General features: G+C 48.1%; 1 protein-coding gene across 1 annotated transcript; it reads right to left on the reverse strand.

The window, feature by feature from the left end:
* Positions 1-2,381: 2,381 nt before the first annotated feature.
* Mal (mal, T cell differentiation protein) lies at positions 2,382-26,093 on the reverse strand. Its single transcript, XM_032904169.1, has 4 exons — positions 25,911-26,093; positions 9,728-9,895; positions 8,138-8,263; positions 2,382-4,191 (listed from the first exon to the last, which is right to left on the reverse strand). The coding sequence occupies exons 1-4, from the start codon at positions 26,001-26,003 to the stop codon at positions 4,117-4,119; spliced, it is 462 nt and encodes a 153-aa protein (XP_032760060.1). The 5' UTR covers positions 26,004-26,093; the 3' UTR covers positions 2,382-4,116.

Here is a 26,093-nt window from a genome sequence, read left to right on the forward strand (position 1 = left end):
CTGGATGAATCTTAGAAGAGACTTAAAACTTTAGACTTTTAACATTGTTGAGACTGCTATATAGACTATATAGACTATGGGGACCTTTGAAGTTTGACTAAATGTATTTTGAATTATGCTACGTTTAGGTATGAACCCCCCCCCCATAGACTCATATGTTTAAATAATCCTATGGGGGTCAGGGAGTGGAATATGATGGTTTGTATATGCTCAGCCCAGGGAGTGGCACTATCAGAAGGTATGGTCATGTTGGAGTAGGTGTGTCAATGTGGGTGTGGGCTTTAAGACCCTCATCCTACCTGCCTGGAAGCCACTATTCTGCTAGGAGCCTTCAGATGAAGATGTAGAATGCTCAGCTCCTCCTGCACCATGCCTGCCTGGATGCTGCAATGTTCCTGCCTTGATGATAATGGGCTGAACCTCTGGACCTATAAGCCAGCCCCAATGAAATGTTGTCCTTATAAGAGTTGTCTTGGTCATGGTGTCTGTTCACAGCAGTAAAACCCTAAGACAGGCCTTAAATATCCCAGGCTGGCCTTGAGCTCCTGTAGCCAAGGATGATTATGAACTTCTACTGTACCTGCCTCTGTCTCTGAGTGCTAGGCTTACAGGGGTGTGCCCGACACATTGTTTACTTGGTGCTGATGAAGGGGACAAACTTAGGGCTTCCAGCATGCTAGGGCAAGCGCTCTACTAGCTGCATCATGTCCCTAGTCCCATGGTTTCAACTTTTTGTCCTTTAAGAATACCCAGTTCTTCATCCCCTTTGCACGGTATCCACTGGACTGGGTCAGCTTTTGGCTCTTTTGTCTGCAAAGTGAACATAGGAGACATCCAAGCTCCCTCTAGGGTGATGTTACAACTCAGAGCTGCCAGTCTTTCTTGAGAAGAGGATTAAGCCCTGTGCCCACCCATGTCCCCTGCTTTGAGCCCTACTAGTCATCTGGCATTGTCCTTAATGGCCAGCTTCACTCCCCAGTACAGGCCTCGGCTCACAATCATCCTGTCCATGAGGCCTCACAGGTCTTCGTGCCCGAGGAGAGGAGTCAGTGCCCAGGACCTATAGGGCTGGTCCAGATCCCTGTGCCACCATAGTGTGAGTCTTGGGGTCATCACTTGTAGAATAATATAGAGGCTATCAGTCACCTGTGGCTACCAGGAGGGTGGCAGGAGACTATATTTATTTTGAAAGATAATTTTGAGGTTGCCTGGTTCCAGGCAAGAGCTCCAAAGATGGCCAACAAGATAGTTATACAGGTGGGAATTGGGATGTGAGCAGTACTTGGCCTAAGGCCAACCAAGAGCATTTTCTTGCCCTTGCTTTTTGGTTATGAAAACACCAACATATTTTCCAGAATTGACTTTGTCTTAGCCAAGACCCCAGGATAAATGTGGTGTGTCATGCAATCAAGAAGCTATCTATCCTCCTTCACTGAGGAGGGAATGGAGGCACACACTGGTGCTTGGCGGCTGCCTGTTCTGTGCAGCTCACTTCTGTTTGGCCCTTCTCAGTAGTTTCTCCATGCTGTTCCTCTTAGGTATAGTGGATTCCCAGCAGGGTAGACCCCAGTAGGTATGGCTACTATCAGCAGTCCCTCGTGGCTGCAAACCTTGGACCCTGGGAGGAGTGAAGAATGGGCGGAGGGCAGGTGGTGGTGGGGATCTGGGGGGAGGTAAAACCATGCTCACCCCTTTAGAGTTCCAATGAGGCATTCTGATTCAAATGGGAAACGAAATGGTAAACTTCCTAAGTAGGTAGCATGTGAACACAGGAACTCTTAACTGGTCAAGGCTGAGAATAAGTGACTGGTGACTGCTTAGCCCTAAATAGGACATCCATGTCAACACCCCACCTCACCTCTCCCTGCCACCCCATGTCTGGGGAAACGGAAGAGAAGGTGGGAAAGCTGTAAGAGGCAGAGGACTGGGAGGAGCGCCATCTTCTGAATGTGGGATGGCCTTTGTTCTCATGGACTTACTACTGCAGCTATGGTTAAGACTGACACAGGAGCCAGTCAATAAGATCTGTCAACATTCCTTCAGGCAGCACCTACTGGACTGGATGTGTTCAAAGGGGGCAGGGCCATGAAGGGGTCAGCCATGAAGGGGGGGCAGGGGATGTGCTGGGAGTGGGAAGGAGGGGTGGGGATGGATAGGATCAAGATACAGTGTGTAGGTGTATGGGAGTGCCGAGGAATAAATAAAAGGTTAAAAAAAAAAAAAAAGAAAGAAACCACAAAGTTTAACAGACCCAGGGCAGAGTGGATGAGAGTTGTCAGGACCATCCTCAGGGTCTTTAATCTGGGGTTTTTAGTGACAAGAATTTGCAGTAACAACAAACAACAAACAACAACAACAACAACAAAAGAGTGAGACAAAGATTGTATGAAAGTTTCTTTTAATGATTAAAAATCTGAAACATTGAGAAACCCTTGGAAAATTCATCTTAGTCACCCTTCCTTTGTTCCTTCCTTCCTTCCTTCCTTCATCTCTCTTTTCTTCTTATCAAAAAAACAACCCTCGTTCATGTTGAGCTGCTGGTTAGTGTAATGTTATGGTTCAGTTTTGTTGAAAATATAAGACAACCCCAGTCAGCGTTCAGTTACAGATTTTGTTAACCATTATAATGAACTTCATATAATCTCTTAGTTTATATTTTAATTTTTAAAAATAAATCCCCCTAATCTTTTGCTTGCGTTTTAGTATGAAATTTTGACTGTGTTAAGTGGGGCAAATGGCAGATTTGGGTACCAGTATGGCTGGGATAACCAAAGTCCTCCTGGATGTGCCACTGGGACTCAATTTGGGGCTGAAGATGGGATCCAGGAGAAGAGTGCTTACCCAGCATGTGTACCCCCTGGGTTCCATCCTCAGAACCAAGGTAGAAAACTCCCCAAATCTAATTTGGTTGTAGGTCTCAATCTCCCACTTTGTTGGAGAATAAAACATCAGTGGAAGCTGACCGAGGCTAGAATCCTGCAGTCCTGGTGGCTGGCAGGACGTCCCTGCATCTGGGGTTCCAACTCTAGTTTGTCACTCCTTTAAACTGTGGGGTCCAGGTGAGATCTCCTAGCAGATGTCTGACTTTGCAGGCTCTCCATGTCCTTCCTAATTATACTTTCTTCTTTCAGGTCAGATGTCCCTCATCTGGAATGTGGCAGCCAGAAATAGCCATTGTCTCTCCCTTTGCTCTGGAGTCAGGTCCCTCTTCTCCCCGAAAGAAATGGTCTGAGAACATGCCCAAACACAGACCACAGAGACTGCAGACACCCAGACTAGAGCATTTTAGATCAGCCCTAAGAAGAGAAGGAATGCCCACACCTAGTTTTCTCAGAGCTTGAAAAGATTCTAATTTAGCAAACTGTTGTGCCTTGAGCTCCCTGGGATGCACCTACAAGGGAGACACTATCCTGGTGGACACTGTTGTGAGGGTGGCATCCTCAGTGAGTTATTGTGGGAAAGACTGGCCCAGCACACACATCTGAATTGTCCCTTGAGGTTCAGGTTACATCAAAGGACTCGGCAGGAAGAAAGTTGAGTAGAAAGGTGTCAGTCCCCGATTCCTGAGAATGAAAAACATCCCAGTTCCCCACCCGAAGCATGAGACATAAAGGTATTTAATGAAGTATTTCAAAGGGGTTCATCTTCCACCATGAACATCTGGAGACCTCTGTTGGGTGAATTTCAGTGCCTGTGACACCTAGACTATCCACAAAATCTAAGATATGCCAGGGAATGAGTGCTCCAAAGAGCTTGTGGAAAATTCCGAAAGGCAATTGTTAGGACCTGCTCCAAGGGTCAAGGGGAAATTGTCATTTCTTCAGATCAAGGTTCCAAGCTCCCACCCACTGTCCTGGTCAAGGGCAGAAAGGGCCCCCGCCAAGACAACTCTTTCCTCCCTTGGCTGGAAGTTAAATTCAGCAAGCCCTAAACCCTAACAGAAGGTAAACGAAACACCCAAGAGACTCGAACATGGCTTCCTTTTGTTTTTGTGTCTGTTTTGTTTTCTTTTGGCTTGTTTTCTTTTCTCCACCATTCAGTCTGTTCCAGGAAGTTAATGGGGAAGACGGGCTGACCAGTTAATTGCATCTGGGTTTCAGCTCCCAATCTGCTGTCCTATGAAGACTTCCATCTGATTAAGGAAAACACAGCATGGATCACGTACAGCAGAGTAGCCACATAGGCAAACACCTGGAACCAGAGAGAAAGTCATTAGTGTGAGTGTGTGTGTGTGTGTGTGTGTGTGTGTGTGTGTGTACATGGGGCTATGAGGCCTGTCTATCACTGTCACATGGCCCTAGAGGACAGACTCAGGGTGTGTGGACCACCCAGATTCCCAGGTAGTCTAAGCTTGCTGTCCTGCTGTCATGGTTCTGGTTTGCAAACTATCTTCCGTGTCACACTAGGGTCATCTGACCTGACTAGGGACATCAAAGTCCCCTCCAATAGAAGCATCAAAATTGGGTGTCAGTGACTCCAGAAAACTTTCCTTCGCACACCAGTAAGACCAAGACCAGTATTTCCCAGCTATGGTCCTAGAAACTAGGCTATGATATGCATGGCTGGGTTTACTGCTTCTGGTAAAGTTCCCTGTGCTGTTTGTACATGATTTGCACTAGTGTGTGTGTATGTGCATGCATGTGTGCATGTGTGAGTGTGTGTGCATGCATGTGTGCATGTGTGAGTGTGTGTGCATGCATGTGTGCATTGTGAGTGTACGCGTGTGCACGAGTGTGCATGTATGAGTGTGCGTGCGTGTGTGGCATGTGCAGGCTGGAGGAGGGCATCAGATGTTCTCCTCTATAAGGAGAACCTTTGAGGCAGGGTCTGTCTGTGAACCTGGAGCTTACAGTTCACAGCCCACTGAGAGCCACTGAGTGCTAGTGGTCCCCCTGTCTCTGCCCACTGACTGCTAGGGTTTTACAGCATTTGAAGGATGTTCGGCTTGTTACGGGAACTACGGTCCTTAGGCTTATACAACGAGCTCTCTTAACCACTGAGACATCTTTCCATCTCTCAAACCCTCCTCTTATCTCAGCTTCTCCATTTCCCAAGCACAAGTGAGGTAACCAGGCTTGGTGGGAAGCAGAGAGAAGCAGGGGGACACCTAGCTTCTACCAATAGGAAGTGGTGCACAGAGATGCTGTAGAGACAGCTCAGTCCATCACCTGTCACTTGCTGGGTTCACCTGGGCTCTGTGTGTCTCCGTCACCCTGCTCCGGGTGGCTGACCTCCCCAAAGGCTTGACTACTCCCAAATCCAATATTCGCACCTGTTTTTGTGACCTTCCTTGGGCAAGGGGTCAAGAGTTTCCAGTTCAGGCACATTTAGGGTGGCCACGCTTCTGTGAGTCTTGGAAATGCTCACAAACAGCACCCACAGTGCACAAGCATGGGTGAATGCTCCACCCACACTGCCAGAGGCGATGTGCAGCCTGAGTTAGCTAGTGACCAGTTTCTGAGAACTGAGGAACTCCTAACTTACCAAATCACCTCTCTCCCTCAGGTGGAACTTCCAGGCCCAAGGAGAACCCTTGGCAGAAGCACCCCAAGAGTTCCAGAAGGGACAGCAAATAAAGATTTAGTTTGCAAATGAGATTCAGATATCCCCCAGCACACCAGGGATATTCAGAGTCCAGGATGCGCTGAGGCATTTTGACTTTCAGAAGCCCTTTCCTGTGATCTTCTGCCATAATTGCCCACCACGGTGAGAAACCTCCTTTGTCAACTTCCGTCAACTCCAGAGGGTTCTCTGGCAAAGAAGCTCCACTCACTGCCACCAAAGGTCAGGGTGAAAAAAATCTGAGCTTCAGAAACAGATCCCAATTAGGACCAGAGAGGGGAGCATGAGGCAGGCCGACTGATGTACGGGAGGCTCCAAGATCAGGTGTCAATTTCCCATGGATCAATCCGGAGAAGACTGTGAATTGAGGTAGCTCTACTTTGAACCTGGTCCGAGTGCCACTTTATTGGTTCTAGCCCAGTGCCCCTGACAAATGAGAACCTCTGCTTTTTGATTCTAGCACACCTGACTGGCTGGGCATGCGCATGTCTCTCCAAGCCCCAAAAGAAGATGTGGGGATAGAATCAGCTCTGGAGTAGATAAGTAAATAATGTGAAAGGTCTACAATGGAGTACTATACAGCACCGTAAAATACAATCTCCATCTCCATCCAACCACACCGATGACTCTCACAAGCATAAGGTTGAGAGACAGACAGTTAGACAGACAGATAGACAGACAGACAGACAGACAGAGAGAAACAGAGACAGAGAGAGGCCAAGCATAAAAGAATGAGCCTTGCATAATTCCACCTCAAGAGATAGGCAAAACTGAATTGGCTCTCTCTCTCTCTCTCTCTCTCTCTCTCTCTCTCTCTCTCTCTCTCTCTCTCTCCCCGTGTGTGTGTGTATGAGTAGTAGTAGTCATAGTTGTAGTAGTAGTAGTAATTCTGGGGGTTGAATCCAAGGCCTTGAACATTCCAGACAAATGCTCTATCACTGACATACATACACCTCAAGGCCTATGTCCTAGTTCTTTAAAAAACAAATTGTTGAAAGTAAAAATATCTGTGTTTCTGAGGGGGGGTATGTGCATGTGAGTGCAGTGCCCATGGAAACCCAAAGAGGATGCTGGGTCCTCTGGACCTGGGGTTATAGGCAGTTGTGACCCACTGGATGTCCATGCTGGGAATGGAACTCTGGGAGAGCAGTATCCTTTCTCAACTGCCGAGCCATCTCTCCAGCCCCAAGTGTCTTATTTCTTAATTATAGGAGCATTCATCTTCTGAAAATTCATCAGTACATCTGCTTGAACCTGTGCACTTGTCTGGGTGAAGGGTGCTTTTTGATAAAAAGTCAGAGAGGAAAGTTGGGCTGCAATAGAGCCAGGTAGAGTTCAATCTGTTCAGTGGGAAGGGATTTTAATTCCATCTTCCTACATGTTTCTATCATGTACTGACCCAAACCACGTCTAATCTACATCACACTGTTGTCCTGAAGACGTTTGGGGGAATTGTTGTCAAATGCTTGGATTCCTGTGAACTCAGAAGTCTTCTGAGTTAGGGAGGGGGAGGTCTAAGGTGCTTGTCCGATGGCAGATGAAACTGTCTTTATAGACGGCGGCAGAGAGGATGGATCTGTGCTGTTGTCTAGAAGCTCCATGTTGGGCAGTGTTGGCATAGGACAACTGAAGAGGACAGGAACAAGATCCTCAAGGTGGCCAGGTTCATGTAAGTTGCTCAAGGGGACATGCAGCTTCTTCAGGGTTGCACAGTGTCCCATAAGGATGATGCGTTGAGGAACTTTCTCCCCAGACTTTCCCTCTAGATCACCAGGAAGAAGCACACCGCCCGACACCCATCCCTGTGGACTGCACCCAACCTCTGTTCCACACTTTGAGCAAATGACACAGGTGCAGGCGTCTTGGGATCGGTCAGCTCATTCCCCTTTGGGATTGGCCTGATGCACAGCTCAATTTCTAGAAGCTGGAGAAGCACCGTTTCTAACTTTTGATCCTCATTTTTCATATGTCACCCATAGTTAGAAATAAGTTTTATATTCATGATTCTGAGTTAAGTGCATCAAGGTTTTGCTCCAAGGGTACCTACCACTCAGAAAAACATCTTTCTGAAATAACACAGCCTCTTGCTCCTTGTCCTTTGGATCTAGTCCATTAGAAAGAAAACCCATTAAAAAAAAAAAAAGAAAAGAAAACTCATCCTTTCCTCAGTGTCCCTTGTCTTGACTGAATTTCTCTGTGGACAATACTCAAGGAGGATATGAGGTCCAAGTGGCCAAACTCACTGCTCGAAACTGATACTAAAAGCCTGGGTAGGTGGTCAAGACCCTGGCTTTAACACTTGCCTATTGTGGAAACAAATTCAGGCTGCCTCTCCATCTGTGACGTGGGTGTGACAATATCTCACAGGATTGCTAGTGAGGGTCAGATAAGAACACTTGTTGGGTACTTAGTGGTTGTCACCCCTCAGATGTCCACCCATGCACAGCCTGTGTCTACTGAACCTTGGGCCATGCATCCCTGAGAAGACAACCAAGGGACTTTATATCTCCTCTCTACAGCAGGCTGTGAGAACGGCTTGCTCCGTGTGCTGCAGGGCAGGCCGCAGTGAACTTACCACTGCAGCGATGTTCTCATGGTAATGCCTGTAGGTAAAGCCATCGAACATTGTGATGGTGGCCAGGGCTTCCAGGACTGAGGCACTGAGGTAAAACAGGGCGGCCACACAGTGGTAGGCTGCATCCTGTGGAGGAAAAGGGTTGTGTCAGAGATGAGAAGGAAGAAACACCCCAACCTCGAATTACCTGCTCCCATCTTTGTTTCTGACCACTGCCTTTGACTCATACCCATACCCCCTAAGTCTACCAGCTTAATCGAGGTTTGGGGGCTGTTTGCTGAGTTTCCTTTCCCTGGGTAGATCCCACAGGGAGCCCTTTAGTGAAAGAGGATGCTGTTTTCTCTGAGGTTATTACAGAGGGAGAGTTAGAGCGTGTGCTGATTGCTCTTCATTATTAACTTGACAGGGTTAGAAACTTCTCTGAGAGACACCTCTGGGTGTGTTTTTGAGGGTGTTTCCACAGAGGCTTAACTGAGGACGGATGACTCACCCTGAATATGAATGGCACCATCCCATGGGTTGGGGTCCCAGACTGAACAAGGAAGAGAAAGCTAGCTGAACACAAACATTCATCCTTCTGCTTTCTGATTGCTGGCAGATGAGAGTAGCGCCTCACCTTTCCTGCAGCTAACCCTTGCCCACCATGATGGACGATACCCATAAACCATGAGTCACACGAACCCTTGTGTAAACTGTTCTTTATCAGGTACTTTCCCATAGCAACAAGAAACAGAACAAATTCAGGATTACAGGTAGAAATAAAAACTGGTTCTGGGCCCCAAGACAACTGCCCATGCTACAGTCCTGGCTTGGATGCAGGCTCTTTGTCCAGGGAGAGAAGTCTGGGCCATTTCCACTGCTTTCATTTTGTTGTGTTGGTCTTATTTATTTCTTTTGGCTCCTGGTATATTTCAAAGCAAAAAGGAACTACGACAATGTTCTGTGTGGCTATAATTTGGAAGTGATTTCAAAAGTTCAAGTAGAAAAGCCATGGAGAGTCAAGTGGCCTGACCCTCCTCGGTTAATAATAAGCAAATCCCCTTGTATTTATTTGAGGCCTGTCTCCAGGACCTCAAAGCAGAACTTACTACAAAGGAAAGAACACAGGCCATTTTGGCGCCCAAGTCTTCTGGAAAGCGTGCTTAGACGGTAGACGCCACCAAGCCAGGCAGAAGGCATGGTCTGGCCACTAGGAAGCCATCAACTTAGGCCCAGCCTTCAGGACTCTGTTCCCCAGGACAACAGCCCTCCTGGATGGTGTGAGTACCTGGGAGCTGTCAGGTGCATGTGGGTTGAGGTGCTAGCCCTGCTTGGAAAGGCCAGAGTAGACAAGGAAGCAGAGCCCTCATGAGATTCGGCAGCAAGTATACAGCTCCTGTCTCTCTACTCTGACCTCCTCAATGCGGGGAGCCCTTACTGCTATGGAGAATCTGAACCAAGGCCAGGCCAACTCAGCTTTGGATTGTGCTGGAAATGTTTCCAGGGAAGCCTCAATTCAGGGTTGGAAAAGTCGTCTTCCGGTGATGATGCTGTGATGCGGTTCCAGCACCACCCCCCTCTCCATACACAAGTTCCCTGGGCAGCACTCACCAGTGTGATCCAGGAAGTCTCCCCACCATGAGTACCAATTATGTACATGACCATCAGGGAAGTGGTGGCCAGGAAGCAGAACACAGACACAAACATCACCCAGCCCTGGACCAGGGGCATGGGTACCAGGGAGGAGGCGATCAGGATCCACACCAGGCCTCCAAAGATCTGCAGGGAGGAGATAGAGAGAGAGAGTATTTATTGGAACAGGGCAAAGCACAGGGGCTCAAACCATAACTCCCAGCCACAGCAGGAGTTCATGGACTCTGGGGTTGCAGATCCACAGAAAGCATACAAAGAAGGTGGGCATGAGCCTCAGCTCAGCAGAAACGTCTCTTTTATCCCCCAATGCTAGAAGCTAGAACTCCACTCTCGCCCTTTGCCATTGCCTGCTGGCTACTTTGTTTCATTTCTTAAGTAGGATTTTCATTTATTTTATTTAATAAACACTGTATCACACTGGGCATTGTATTAAAAGCCCCATTAAACATTAACTCGGGTAACTCTAGCAACAGTGTGATGGGTGAGGAACAGTGGGCGGGGAATGGACACATTTGTCAAATGGTATAAGGGAGGAATGGGAAAGCATTGCCAGAACTTACAGTATTTGGTATCAGCATGAATGCCTACCCTGCCTTCCGAGTGTCTGCTCTTCTCAGCTGCCTTGTTATTAAAATATTCCTTATATTATAAAACAGTGAGCAGCCAACTGGGGTTGACAGTGCAGGTCTCCAATGCCAGTGCTAGAGAGGTAGAGGCAAGTTCAGGGCCAGCCTAGGCTAAACAATGAGTTCTAGGCCAGCCTAAGCTACATAGTGAGCCCCTCTATCAAAATATCAAAGGCTGGACATGTAGCTGATGATAGAAGTCACTTGTCTAGCCACTGCCAAGACTCCGGGTTCAGTCCCCAGCAACAGAAAAAATTGTAGCAATTAAGAGACATTTCTTTAGGTTATTAATGGATGAACTTATTAGCTATACTACACTACTGGCATTTTTTCCTCAGACTCAGAGTCTTAGAAGCTCAAATGTAGGAAGTTCTCTGACTGTTAGTGTTGAAATTGATGTGGAGAGCTCACAGGTTGGCCTTGTGTTTGAGAGGAGCACACCTCAGGGGATAGCCAAAAGATATCACCGTTGATGTCCCCAGGGCTGGAGAGTTCCCATTCTCAGAAGGGAGCAAAAGAGCTTCCAGAAGCCAGCGTTATGGCTTAGCCACATGAGCTTCCCTGGGATTGTCCCCACCTCTCTCTGACCCTCTTCAGCCCAAGCCTCATCTCTCTGTCCCATGTAGATGAGGACTGGGCAGGATCCCGTGGAGATGGCTCTTCAGTAAAAAGTCTGGAGAGCACTGTGGTAGAGCAGGGCACTTCTTTTTGAGCATCTGGGCCGAGAGCAGGCAGCACTCCCAGCCTTGTGCTGCAGGTAGAAGGGCTCCTGCTTTTACAAGGCATTAGAGTATGGTATGGAGAAAAGCAATGGTCAGCCGGGTCTGTCCATCCAGTCCTTTAGTGTGGGATATTTCTCTCCTATGTGCCCTTGGTCTGGCCACCTTATAGCCATCCAAGGCCAATCTAAGTCAAGCTACCTGTCTGCATGCTTCAAGGGAATCCTGTATCTGGCAGGAGCGCAAAGGGGCTTTGTCTGATCAGGTAGTTTTGGGAGTGAAGTCTGCCTTGATCACAGAAGCTGGTTCTTTGGGGTGGGGCAGGAGAACCCACGGACCCCATCTCCCAGCCAACCATCTTCCATATAACCATCCTCCCAACTGTGCTTGTTAAATGGCTGGACTAAACTGTAGTGACTCATGAACAAGACCATCACAGGAGCGGCTCAGGGTGCCCGTGTGTATGGGAGCATTACTATATAGAATCTGTGTGGCATCCTGTGGGCCAGAAGTGCTTATGGGTGGTCATAGGCTTGACCTTGAAGGACACTGAGTGCCACAGAAGAAAAGAAGTCTCTTTCAGTCCAATCCACTACCCCAACTGTTGCCAAAGGGCTGAGTGGATCGAGACACGCAGAACTCCCTCAGAGCACAGAGAAGGTGGACTGGGAGGTGACTATGTCTTGTTTACTGTGCCTGTATCACTGCTTTTGGGACAAACAATGTAAAATGCATGTTAAGTCAGTGCGCATGGGCACCTGAAAATGTCAGACTTGGAAATGGCTTTGAGCTCCCGGTCTGCAGAAGTATGACTAGTATTTTATGTCCCTTATATCACCCCTTTCAACTCTGTTCTTCGCTATGGGAACACACAGAGGAATTGAGAGTGGAAGTTCAAGGCGGGGCAGCAATCAAGCCAGAGTGAAATGACACAGGATTTGCCAAAGTCTTCCTAGATGCCAGCACTGAGCTGGTTCTAAGTTTCTGGCCGATACCTGACTGGGTGCTTGAGTCAGGGCTTTCTTAACTCTGCTAGAGACTGTGCTCTGGTTTCCCCTCCCTCTGCCTCTCCCTCTTTCTCTCACGTGAATGAACACACATACACACAGAAAGACAGAGACAGACAGAGAGACAGACATATACAACATACATACATACATACATACATACATACATACATACATACATACATACATACATACATATGGAGAGAGAGACAGAGAGAGAAACAGAGAGAGACAGAGAGAGAGACAGAGAGGGAGAAGGATTCTTGGAGTTCCGTCAGAACCCTTGTTGTCCACACTTTCCAGAGAACAAAACCCATCTTGTACTTAAGTCCAGCCTCCAGCCCCTGACAGTCCTCAGGACCTGCCTCTGAGCATGCCACCTGGCAAAGTGGCACTTTTGAAAGTTAGGTACCCCTCTACCTTTTGAACAGTATAAACAGCAGTAGGTTTCACAGTGAGGTACTGGGAGAAAGTTCTCTCTGTCTGCCTTCTTCCTTTCTCTCCGTTCAGTTTTTGAGATAGTTCTTTCACTAGAGCCCAGGCTAGCCTGGAACCATATAACTTCAGTTGGTCCCTAGCTCATGTCAATCATCCTGTCTCCACCCCTGGGAGGTGGGATTACAGCCCTGAGCCATCATGTCCAGCTCTCTTTATAACATTGTTAACGAGATGCAACTCACGCATGGTACAATTCACGCACAGAAGATCTACACTTCAATGGTGTTTAATAGATTCATACATAGAAACTAACCATCGCCATGGCAACTTTAGATAACTTTCATAAACTCAAAACTCTACCATCAGTAGCCTTTTTATCAAATATTGAGCATAATGACTCCAAGGTGAATACTTCTCTTCAAGAGGGAATCCCTGGAAAGCAACTCTATTATCCCAATTCCCACCAGTCCCTTATGAGGTGTCAGAAAGCCGCAGAGCCACTGGCTCCTAGGATGAGCTGGCCGTGATGATGGCGTGCATCTGGGAACTTACCAAACACATCCGGATTTACTGAACACTTAGGGACATTCTTCCATCAGTTTCCTGTTTGTGCTACACCTCAGAGCTGGGGCCTGTAACTCTGAAGACATCATTGCCAGCCCTGGCTTTGGCCCTCTTGTATGGGTCTTTCCTATGCCCGCTACTGCCTGGCTTAATAGGTGGGTGGCTTAATAGGGAACCCGGGATGGAGCAGCAGGGGTGGGAGTGGGGAAGAGTCTGCGAAGGTGTCTAGGTAGCATCGGAGGGAATATGGGGCAGGGGGCTAAGAAGGCTCACAGCCCCACTGAGAAGGCAACAGGATGAGGGGAGCAGAGCTGAGGAGAGAGTGCATTCCCAGACAGCGTTTAGAAAATGTGGCTTCACTTCTTATTTGGAAAGCCGCCCTTTGCTCCTGTCAGTTCCAGTACGGAAGCTTCCTGTTGACAGCTGCAGCAACCGCGGGGCATGAAGGTTTCCACATCCGTGGATTTAACCAAATGCAGATTTTAGAAGTGTTTGGAAAACCCAAGCATGGTGGTGGGTACCTGAAACTCCAGGAAGCTGAGGAACACTTATGAATTAGAGGCCAATCTGAACTACCGACTAGGAGACCCTGTCCCCAGACTTACAATAAAATATTTGGGGGAAAAAGCTGCATCTGAACTGGACATAGTTTAGACTATTTTCCCCCCGGCCTAAGTGAAGTTGAGTAGCTGGCCCTGGGCAGGTGAGGTGGCCTGGAGAATGGCTTTCGTGGTGCCTTAGTGCCAGATTTAGCTGGTTAAGGTGGACATGGGCCCAGGGTATGCTTCTCCAGTAGGAGGGCAGAGACTATATCACAGAAGAGGACGTTGGAGCAGGTCTCAGGGCTCCAGAGGGTGACGTGAGAGGGTGACGGGAGAGCAATAGGTAGCAGAAGCTGGGCTGGAGGAAGAGTGAGCCATGGAGAGCTGGTATTTACCATGAATCATGGGGGCCCAAGCCTGTTTGCACCCCACTCCACCTTCAGGTTGTCCAGAGGGCAAACAGAGAGAGCAAGCAAGGCACCCACGCCCGGGAGATAAGGTATTCCTGGGCAGTGAGCAGTCCTCTCGGGCCTCGCTTCAGGACCCCACTGGCCAAATATTTGTCAAGTGCACGGGGATAGGTGAGGGTTCAAAACCATTTCCTTCTGTAATGAAATCTCTAGGTGTCTTTCAGCTCACAGGCTCCAAACCCCCAGATGCAATTGTTTAAAAGCAAATATCATATGACCAGGTGGGGGTAGGACTCTGGGGTCTGTTCATGAAAAAGCCTGGCTCCCCCACCCCCACTTCTATTCCATCATACCAGAGACAGCAGGGTAGCTGCCAACAGTCACCTCAAATGAAGTTCTCCAAGCCGCTGTCCTGGGAGCTACACGGATTGACTGACTGGGCCCGGTGCTCCAAGCTGGAAAGTGGGAGTAGAACCTGGATTGATGCTCTAGGGTCCTAATCCCTGACTAGGTATCAAATTATCTAGGCCACCTTTAAAAACCAAACAGCAGCGTTCAGGCCCAGGCCCGGAGTCAGAATAAACTGGAAAGAGGCAGACCTGTGGGACAAGAAACAGAGGAGCAGGCCCCTTGCCAAAGGCTGGAGCATGTTTTCATAACACGGGGCTTCTGGCGACATTCTGCATGTTCCTGACAAAATAAAAGGACAGCAGTCACCGTCTCCAATCCTGGTTTCCAGCAGAGCCAAAGGGAACTCCACTGTTGGTCCTGTCTGGCCTTGTGATGCAAAACCATCACAGGGAACTTTGTTTTTCTGTCTTCAAGCTTCCCTCCCTGTCTTGCTTTGTGCATGAGACCAGCTTGTTGCTGGTTATCCTCTAAGTGCCAGGACACAGCCTTACGGACTGGGTGGAGGGCTGGACCTGGGGCAGGAATATTGGGCTGGACACTGCCTGGCATTGGGTGCCAGGAAGAGGTGTAGGGATGCTTCGAATGCAATGAAAATGTTTAGGTTTAAAAATGGTTCTTATGGGGGCTGGAGAGACGGCTCAGCGGTTAAGAGCACCGACTGCTCTTCCAGAGGTCCTGAGTTCAATTCCCAGCCACCACATGGTGGCTCACGACCATCTGTAATGGCCCTCTTCTGGTGTGTCTGAAGATAGTTGCAGTGTACTTATATGTAATAAATAAATAAATCTTTTTTTAAAAGGTTCTTATCCATAATTTACTCAAATGGTCTTTTTGAAAAATAGTTTCCTCAGAAGATAGTTTCTGGGGGAGCTTTCATATGAGCCCCAAGAAGATTGCCACTGTTTTAATTTTCTTTATTACTATTTATGTGTGTGTGCACATTTAACAGAGGAAACTTTCAAGAGTTGGTTCTCTTTTTCTACCATGGGTTCTGGAGGTTGAACTAAAGTGGTTAGGCTTAAATGGTAAGCACTTTAGCCTTTGGGCCAACTCCCTGGCCTCCTGCTCAGTTTTGTGAGTCACCTATGGGAAGCAGACCAGAGTGGGCAAGGGTACAGACTTCAGGCTAGAGTTCTGGGTTTGAAGTATAAATAGCTTTGTCATACCATCTGGGCCACCCAGTACCCTCGGAGAAATTACTTAGCTTTTCTGTTGTTCCTTTATGTATGAAATGGTGACAAAGATACCTATGAAGAGAGTTGACATCAGTGGAGATCTGTTGTGTGTAAAGCAGTCTCTCCTGTGACCACATAGCAGTTCACGGCCTGTGATGTCGGTGTGTATAACTGGTCACTTGCTAACTTGCTGGGGGCTAGAGTTAACTGATTTTGCAACTATGGTTATTTCGTTTTGTTTTGAGACAGGGTCTTGATGTGTAGACCAGACTGGATGCCTGCTGGGTTATAGTCTAGGATTACTGGAGCTAGGAGTCACATCGAGAACTGGGAATGCAGTGTAGATTATAGAGGGTTTGCCTAGCATGTGTGAAGCCTTGGGTTCCGTTCCCCAGCACCTCATGAATGAGCACACATGGTGGTACACACCTATAATCCCAACCTTCAGGGGTGGAGGCAGGGGACTCGGGAGCCCAAGGCCATCCTCAGTTACATAGCAGTTTTAGGCAGGTCTGTGATATATTAGATCTTGTCTCACAAAAAAAAAAAGTGACTATATAAGCATCAGAAAAGAAAATACCATGGTGTGCCCCAAACTGAAAGTTGTATAAAATGTGCCTGCCTAAGGGAATATAATGGCCATGTAATATAATGGGGCCATCTTTCTTACAATGAGCTCACTCATAAAAGAAGAAAGGAATTCTCCAGGACATTCTTGAGATTCATCTGGAGTTTCTATTACTAGCGGAGCTGAAAGAGGGCTTCATCCCAGTGCGTCCGCTTCAGGGATTGGGTAGCTGAAGTCAATGCCAAGGATTTGTTCCAATTCTCTGTCTGTTTCCTGAGAGCACTACTATATGTTGTCAGAGTCCCCACAGCAGAAAGTCTGCCAGGGGGACATGCCAAGACAGAAGCCAAAGAGTATGGCACCCACATGCAAACCCCTGGAGTGAGGCATCAGGCTCCTAACAACTTCCTTACAGGTAGATGTGACCAGGAGTTTGTGTGTTGACTTTTTGGAAGTAAAGCAAATGGTCACAGAACACAGGCTGTGCATCAAACACTAGCCTTCCCTTTATCCCCTGGGAGGAATAGGGAAGATAGCCTCATCAGCTGAGAAGTGCCAGTTGGCACACCCAGGCTTCTGGGAGGGCTGCCAGGCTCCATTCCCATGAATGCTGTCCCGAGGCCACCAGGAACGGCAATCCCAACTCTCTGTTGGCCATGTGCATGCTGAAGCTTTCAGTAGCCAAGAGTTATGTCAACACTGAGTGTACTGGTGAGTTTTATGTCAACTTGACACAAGCTAGAGAGTCATCTGACAGGAGGAAACCCCAATTAAGGAAATATCTCCATCAGATCTGGCTGTAGACAGGGAAGCCTGTAGGGTATTTTTTACGTTATTGATCAATGAGGGAAGGTCCAGCCCGTTGTATGTGGGGACACCTCCTGGGCTGGTGGTCCTGGGTGCTATAAGCTATGAGGAGCAAGCCAGTAAGCAGTATTTCCCGATGGTCTCTACATCAGCTCCTGCCTTCAGGTTCCTACCCTGTTTGAATTCCTGCCTTGGTTTCCCTCAGTGAACAGTGACTTGGGAGGTACAAGACAAATAAACCCTTTCTTCCACGAGTTGCTTTTGATCATGGTGTTTCATCAAATCAATAGCAACCCTAAGAGACCAGGATTTTATTTGAGGTAGTGACTTGAACTGGGTAATCACTGTGTGTTCCAGCAAGCTGTGCCTATAAAAAAGACTGGATGGCTAAAAGAACCATTCTGTAAGCCAGAGAACAGGGGACCTTCTTGTTCTGTGTGTGCATGGGTGTGTGTGTGTGTGTGTGTGTGTGTGTGTGTGTGTGTGCATGTATACAAGTGTATCTGTGCCTTATGTATGTCCACATGACTTCATGTGTGTATGCATGTGTGAATGTGTGTTTGTATGTATGTATGCATGCATGCACACACCTGGACACACACTTGCATAGCATGTGTTCTTATGTAGGAAGACAGATTAAAGATGAACTACTGCCCAGGAGGGAGATGGCACTGTGGCACTTGGGTGGTCAGGCCTTGGGTGAATGATATATATATATATATATATATATATATATATATATAGATATAGAGAGAGAGAGAGAGAGAGAGAGAGAGACAGAGAGAGAGACAGAGAGAGAGACAGAGAGAGAGACAGAGAGACAAAGAGACAGAGAGAGACAGAGAGCAGGCAATACCCTTGACCACCAAACAGCACAGCTTTCCCAATGTTCCTTGGCTTTGCCTTCAAAAAATAAGTTTGGATGGAGCCTGAGACCTCCTTTCTTATTCTGAGAATATTGGGAGAAACTCAGCTCCTAATGAGTCAGAGGGCAGCCTTCTTTCACTCTCCCAGTTGCTCGCTCATGCACTGAACAGGCACAAGAGTGACCATGTCAATACTGTGACAGGCACACCCAGGGAGCCAGGCCTTATTCAAAGAAACACACCAGGAGATGTGCTTGCCTAGTATGAAAAAGATCCTGATCTGGATCCCTACACTGATATCTCTCTCTCTCTCTCTCTCTCTCTCTCTCTCTCTCTCTCTCTCTCTCACTCATGCATGACACCTCTGCCTCCATCTTGGGGTCCTGTCTCCTGTGAGAACAGTTCTGGGTTTTCCAGTACAGACAGACTCAGGCAACTAGTCAAGGTATGATGTAATCAGAAAGAAGTTTCTAAGGCTTCATCTAGGACAGGCAGAGGCCAGTAATCTATACTGCAGCCCAGTACTGACCCCTCCCCTGTGGGCAGGGTACAGAGGGGGATCAGAGAATTCCATGTCTGGGAATCCTGGCTTATTGGGAGTCTGACTTCTGGGTCTGTCAGGGTGAGCACTGGGTGTGTTAGGAGAAAGGCCACCTTAGTTCATCTATGTCAGTGACTCTTTATTTAGTATTACTATTATTATTATCATTATTATTATTATTATTATTATTATTATTATTAATTTATTTATTTGTATAACCCCTTCACTACCCGGCCCTTTACCCCAAGGGAATTCATGGCATCACCATTCCTCCTGAGGAGGTTAGACAGTGAGTGACAGAGTCCTACTTCATCTGAAGGGAAGAGCAGGGCTTAGGGAACCTTTGTTCTGTTTGGCTGAATTCAGGACCTCAGTTGATATTTTCAGGATGGGTGGAGAGTGGATAAAGCCATTTTCTGGTCTTCAGTCCCTTCTCCCTATAGGACTAGCTAAGTCCTCTGTCCCATCCCACCTGCATAGGGAAATACAGCTGACTTAAGTCACAGCTTCCTCACAGTCAGGGGTAAGCTGCCAGTCCCGGAATGACTAAAGTCTCCCTCTGACTGGCCAATGTAGGTGAATTCCACACACATGGTCTCATTTGGATGGAAAATTTTGTACCACACCTACACTCCCTGGCTGTGCCCAACAAGATAAACAGAATCAGAGTTTCTGTAAAAAATACCAGACAAGCCACCTGTAAAAGACAAAATCCATGGAAACACTAGACCAGAAAGGAGCGGCTTCAACACAAGAAAACAAAAGGTATAACAGCCATCATCAAGTAGGTTAGTAAGTCGGTGAGCACACAAACAAGCGTGTATCCGAAAACACCCATCTGAGTCCCAGCACGGTTCCTGGGGGCCTGGGGACATGGGGGCCTGGGAGCATTCTTGGGACTTGGTGGCCACTGCCAGTTTCTCCTTTTATCTGCCTTTAAAGTCAGGGCCCTCTTGTGATCTGCAAATGCTAGTCAGGTGAGAGTTTCCTATCAGCTTTGCTGAGAACAAATCCTACTTTCAACAAGTCTTGTGGAGTGCCCAGTCTTCAGCCATGGTCTCAAGACAAATCACAGAGGCCTGCAGAACACGAGTCGAGCACCAGGAAAGGGTGCTATTAGGGCAGCTTATGGGTGCATCGAGACACGTGAGGCTGAAGGGAAACATTTTCATACACCCCCCCACCCCACTGAGCTATGTGGCTGGTTTTAGAAGTCCTAAAACCCTAGAGCTGGGTGGGTTCCTACCAGGCTTCCTAGTCTTAGTATGCCTGACTTGTTACCACACTTCTGCAGGACAGGACAGAAGATTAGGAACATGACAGCACACTTCCGTGCACTCCTCCCTGTACCTGTGCCCTTCCAGACCCTCTGGACACTGTCACGCACTTGGGAGAGGTCAATTCCATTCCCACTAACAATCAGTCCCTATGCCTGTAGGGTGACACAGCAATCTGTGTCATGCTTAGAGTCCCCAAAGAAGCTTTCTCCACCCATCCTGGCAAAGGCTGGCTGAGTGGCGCCAAGAGCAGCTATGATAGCACCCAGCCTCCAGGACAAAAGGCAGGACAGGGTTACCACCACACCCGCTTTTCCTTAGCTACAGCAGCAAGCTGGCTGGAGGGAGTTGCTAACTTGGTTGTTGAATCCCTGTGGGGGGAAAAAGAACAGCAGGGAAGGCCCCACAGAAAGCATCTGTGCAGGACACATGGACTGGGAGATACAAAGGTGTCCTTCACAGCCCACCTGTCCTCAAGATTCATCCTACCCTGCCAGGTCTTGAAACAGACAGAGAAAATGGTGTGGGTTGGCTAGACCTCTCCGTGCCTATCCTCTGTGGGCACGAGATAACCAGTTGACCCATGAGCAGGGGTTGAGTTATTAGCTAATTAATAATAGCTGTATCTAATAGCTATTGAGTTGTAACTATATCATGTTATTTTAAGAGTTATGTGTATACATTCTGTAATTCGTCATGGCATTGTGGTCAATGACAGAAACACACATGAGTAGTTCTGTAAGATTTTACCATCTGGTGATGTCATGGCCATCTCCATTTGTGACAGTAGACACTGTGGCCCTCACACTGCATTGACATTTCCTAATGAAGCTGTGACAGTTAGCTTTGTCAGCTTGACACAACCTAGAATCACCTGGGAGGAAAGTGTCAAGGGGAATTGGATCGGTCTGTGGACATGTCTGTGGGGGTTGTCTTAATTAAGTTAAGGGATGGGAGAAGACCTAGCCAACTGTGAGCAGCACAATTCCCTAGGCAGGGGGTCCTGAATTAAGCCTGAGCCCAAGCAGGCAAACAAGTGAGTATGTGTGTAACCATTTTTCTCTGCTCTTTACTGTGGATATAATTTGAAGTTCCTGCTTTGACTTTCCCACGGTGATGACATGTAACTGGGATTTTGTAAACTCATTTCTTCCCTAAATTGCTTTTCATTAGGGTGTTTTATCACAGCATCAGAAATGAATGTCACATTTACTCATGGAGTCTCACTAAGTGTACCATGAAATCAACCCTGTAGCTGGGATTGGCTTTAGGCATGGCGGTGGGACTGTTAGAACCGAGGGAGAGGAGATTAGTCCCTTGGTCCTCGTAGGCTCGTGACAGGAAGCCAATGGCAAAGGAGAAGGTTTGGGAGGCAACTCATGTCTGCACCTCCTGCCATGAGACAGTGGATGCCAATAAACTCTATTCCCTCCCAGGAGAAAAATAAGAAAGTTTGTGTTTACTACCCAAATAACAAAGGAAGGGACAACACCCAGGGGCAGCATGTCCTCTTCTGTGCTCCGCCCTACTGGAGGATGTCATCTTTGGCTCTTCTGTGAGGTGCCCATTCTCTGAAACCTGTTCCTTTGGCCTTCAGGGGCCTCCTTGGAAGTTGAGCCAAGAGTTTCAGAGGGACCCGTCCTGCTTCCTGCCCTCCTCTTGACTGGGTCCCACGGGTTTTGTCCTCTGCCCATGTATCAAAACCTGTCACAAGTTATAACGAGGCTTTCCTGCCATTTTGCAGGCTCAGGGACCTTGATGTGTTCCTGTGATCCACACTGGGGTTGTTTTGCCCAGACGAGAGCAGAAAACTACCAACATGTGAAGCATTAATCGCACAGAGCCTGGGGCTGTGAGGCCAGGAGTGAATCAATAACCCTGGGAAATGCCACTGCTGAGGCCCAGCCAGGTGCTCTCGGGAAACTAAGCCTCCCACCTTCATAGAGAAGGACCCAAGCATTATGGGACCAATCAGGACCAATTGGGATCTGCTGTCTGTTCCTTACTCTTGGGATTAATCTAAGCCCATGGGAAGGGGTCAGTCACACTCTCCCATGGTGCTTTGCTTCAAGGATGAGGGTGCCTTTACCACTGGCTTCATACTCAGTGACTCCAGAAGAGACAGCTACTGGAGGAAGCAGACCTTCCTCTGGGACTGCTGGTCTCAAGCCATGCCAGATCTAGGGACAGACAATGTGAGTTTTCAGGGGGGAGACTGAGACTGGCTGTGCTGGGAGATCTTAACAGGTCTCCTACCAAAAAGTATTTAATTTATCATGAGTCAACCTCTGGCTCCCTCTAGCTCAGGACTGGTACCTCCTGGTCCAGTGTCCATTCCAGCCCTTTCTCTCAATGATGGGTCTTGGTGTCAAAGCAAAGTGCAGTCATTCTCAGGTGAGCAGCTCCAGGGTCTCTTTACCTGCCCTGCACACCCATGCAGGGACTCCCAGCTGAGAGCTGACCTTTCTCTCCCCTTTCAGCATTTCATTTTGTGGGTGCCCTTTCCCTGCACCTGCAGGAGGCTCTCAGGTAGGGAAGGCGCCTCTGCTTCTAGGCATGAGCAATGTGGTGCAGCACTGTGACCCTGCCCGGCTCCGAGTTACCAACTCCTGATCAAAGCAGGCCACTGACCCTTGAAAAACTGGAAAAGTCACTTCAGAAAGCCAAGAACTCCTCTCCCCAGACCTCTATAACTCTGCCTTTTGAGGAGAAGAGAATGCTGAGGCAGAATTTGGCAGCGCTCCCCTCTGAAGAGCTCAGAGATGACCCAGCAACACAGGACACACAACGCCATATAGCCATATAGCCTAGAGGAGCCTTAGCACATCTTTCTGCCCCACTCCCTAGGGACACCAGGGAAATTTCTCCTCGAATAGAGAGCACCCAGGCCATGGAGCTGTGAGAACCTCAGGACACCTGGGAACTTCAATTGTGCCTCTCAGATATCCATTCTTCTATCCACTCTTTAAAAAGGTCTTAAGAGGTGGCCCAGATTACATATGGCCACACCCACTGAGTCAGTGGACAGTGTAGGGTTTATTGTTATTGAATGTAGTGACTAAGTACCCATGGAGAATATTTTTATGTAGTGGTGTTGTAACCACCAGCTCCGAAGGGACTCTGAGCTGTCCCTACATTCCCTGATGAGTGAGAGGAAGCTGCCAAGTGGGTAGAATTACCTGTTCCCGAACCCCTTTGGTGTAAGAAAACAGTTGTCCCAACTTAGGCAAGTGGCTCCCTCTCTTTCTCCGTTTCCACCCAGACCTGAAAGTGCAGGGTCTGGGATTCTGTATCTCTTGTGCTCTGGTGGGCTGGCTGCTTGAAGCACTCAGGAAACTGCTCCATCGTCTTACGACCCAGTCTGTGTGGGGCTGGCTCGTCCTCAGCCTGGTGAAAAACTAGGACCTGTCCAGTCACTTTCAGACAATAGAAAGTTCCTCTTTATTCTGAGACTCAGAGAAGCCATCATCTTAATAATTAACAGGTCCAGCTCAGTGTAGGAGTCAGTACTGCAAACCAATTCCGGATGGCTCCCTCACCTGCCTCCACCCCTAAATACGTACCTAAGGAGTACCAGTTGTCACCAGGGGCTGACCCTGCCTCCTTTCCCATACTTCTGAGGTGTGCAGGGGTGTATAAACCGCCACTTTGGGAGTTTCTACTATCCCTTTTGTAAAAAGTCAGTGTATGACTATGCAGCCCAGGCTGGCCTCAAACTCACGGCTCCTGACTGAGATTACGGCTATGAACCATCACACCAGGCCCCTAGCACACTCTTCTCCAGGAAGTTTTGTCATGAACTTCTAGCCATTCTTGATGACAGCTCACCTCTTGGGGAAGGCGTAGGTGGGGTGATGATTGTATTTCTAGCATGTCTGTTAGGTTCCATCGAGGTGGGGGGGATTATTTTAATGCCTTTGCTCCTGGATCTGTTTTAAAACTAATAGTCCATCTAATGGGTGGGAGGTGACGCCTCGGTGAGGCTTTGATCTCCTTTCATAGATGACTACCTCAGCTGAGCATCATCTCATGTACCGCCCATTTGTGTTTCTTCCTTGAAGAAAGGTCTGTTCAAGCCATTTGCCCACAGTATAGTTGTGATGTGGGTGTTGAGTTATAATACTCTATCCCAAGAAAACACCCCTGATGTAGAGAGTGCCCCTTCCTGGCTTTTAACTTTCCAGCTTTCTGTCAAAGTGCATATTGTTTCACATGCACGGTCTATGAGGACCACTTGCCGGACTGAGTCTGCCTTTTCCCTCCTCTCCCAGGCAGAAAGCCAGCCCTAATCAACCCAGAAGGAAAGAGTCAGAGATGGCAAGTGAGACATCGCAGGTCTCTGGAGAATGTGACAGATGTGGGAGGTGGGTAGACATAAGCATGATGGCTGAGGTAGAAGAGATACATTTTTTAAAACACGAAAGGATGGATTCTGGTTAGGAGGGGACCCTAGAGACTCCTGCTACCACATACAGGAGTGGACAGCACACTAGTGGGAGGCATTTTCACTAAACAAGTAGTACTGAGATTTTCCACACCAGGCAACTCTCTTCACAAGGATGGTGGGGTCCTCCTATCCTCTCTGTAGATTTGATTGTCCTGCCTGGCTGGCCCTGTTCCTATCCTCAGAACTAATCTTTCTGTCATAATAACTAAAAAATGGAAGAGGGAGAGGGCCCTTGGAGGCTGTGGACCTGCCATCACCAGAGGGTCCCCTCGTGTGTGTGTGTGTCTGTCTGTCTGTCTGTCTGTCTCTCTGTCTACAACCAAAGTCTTTGCAACTGCCACTTTTTCTCACAACTTGGTATGGTCTTCAAAGAGCCAACAGCAGTTACTAGAGACAAAGATTTTTTTTCCTTAAAAACCTCCCTGTCCCATCATACAGCAGGCTGAATTGTGCTCTTTTGATCAGGCCTCTGTAAGATCCTCTTTGGAAAATTCACCCATTACTTATTCCCAGGTCCTGGATACCATTTACTCACTTTTAGAAATCCAATAATGGGCAAACATAGGCTAAGAGATGTTAAAGACAAGACACCCCTCCAGCACCCAGTAGGTGCTTTATCATATGGGCCTGATGCCTGTGTCAAATACATTAAGTTGGCACTGTTCCAGGGTTTGCTTGGTGATCCTGAACATAGAGGGAACCCAGGAGACTGGAAAGTTTGCTAAAGACCTGGATGACCTTGAGTAAGTCCAAGCCAGCTCTGGGCCTGGGTACTCCAATTTCAAGTTGTAGGGCTTGGCTTGGTGGTGTGCAGGGTTTCTTATAAATGTTACGGCCATAGCCTTGGCCTTCATTATACTTGGGTGTGAAATCACTTCAGAAACATCCATGCTTGGGTTCAACTCAACATTCATTTCAATTTCAGTGACAGCCTTGATGACGGAGTCCACTGTCTTTGGCGTCCACATACTCCCTTCCTAACCCTCTGGTTAGAAGCCGGGATACGTTGTTAAAATCACCTACAGTTTTTTCTCTAAGCCAACGATCCACACAAAGGCTTCTGGTGGGAGCCCAGGAAATGTTGTTTCCATACCCACAGAATAAACAAAAACCCTCTTGTCTGGGTGAGTGCTAGAGGTCCCTGGGGACTAGCAGTCTGAAGCCTTCCTTGCCTTGCGACATTTACAAGCTCACAATAGGAAAGTTTCTGGAAGCTAGCGGGTCGGTTCTAGAGTGTAAGGCTAGTAGAACCCAGCCCAGGTGCGGAGTCAGCCCAAGGTCAGCCAAGGCAGGCAACGGAATTCACCTATTTCCCCCAACTCCTCCCTCTCCTCAGCAGACGACAGCCACTGCTGCGTTTCAAATTTGGCACAGAGGCATTCCCTTTCCAGAAACTCTGAAGTCTCTGGCTTCTCTTGGTCTCCAAATCTCTGTCGGCAGCATGGAAGGGTTCTTTAGCTGGGTTTGTTTACTCAGAAGGACTCTCGGTGGGAAATGCAGGGCACCTTGAAAGGAAGCTGTGCTCAGATAGGAGCAAAACTCTAGGAAGAGGTTTTTCTGCACCTGGTTGGGAAATCGGTCCGCTAATTTAGAAAGGAACAGACCACCAAGAGATGGAGAAACTTTCCCCGACTTGATTCCTTCCATGCTGCTGGTGTGACTGGGGACAGCGGTGCAGAGCTCCAGAGGGAACCACTCAACCCACCCCATCCCTTTCCCAGAGCAGGGCGCTCTATCACTCACAAACTCAAAGATGAAGAGCAAGTCAGGGAAGGTGACGAAGACGGAGAAGCCACTGGGCAGGGTGCTGCCACCCGAAGCTGCTGCCGGGGCCATGCCTGCGAGCTGGCGTTGGAACTGGACAAGCTCGCCTCCGGCTCCGCACTGACCTCTCGCTTGCTCGAGAGCCCAGTGGCCGCGGCGCCC

This window comes from Rattus rattus, chromosome 5 (assembly GCF_011064425.1).
Source record: "Rattus rattus isolate New Zealand chromosome 5, Rrattus_CSIRO_v1, whole genome shotgun sequence".
In the NCBI taxonomy this organism is placed as follows: Eukaryota; Metazoa; Chordata; class Mammalia; order Rodentia; family Muridae; genus Rattus; species Rattus rattus.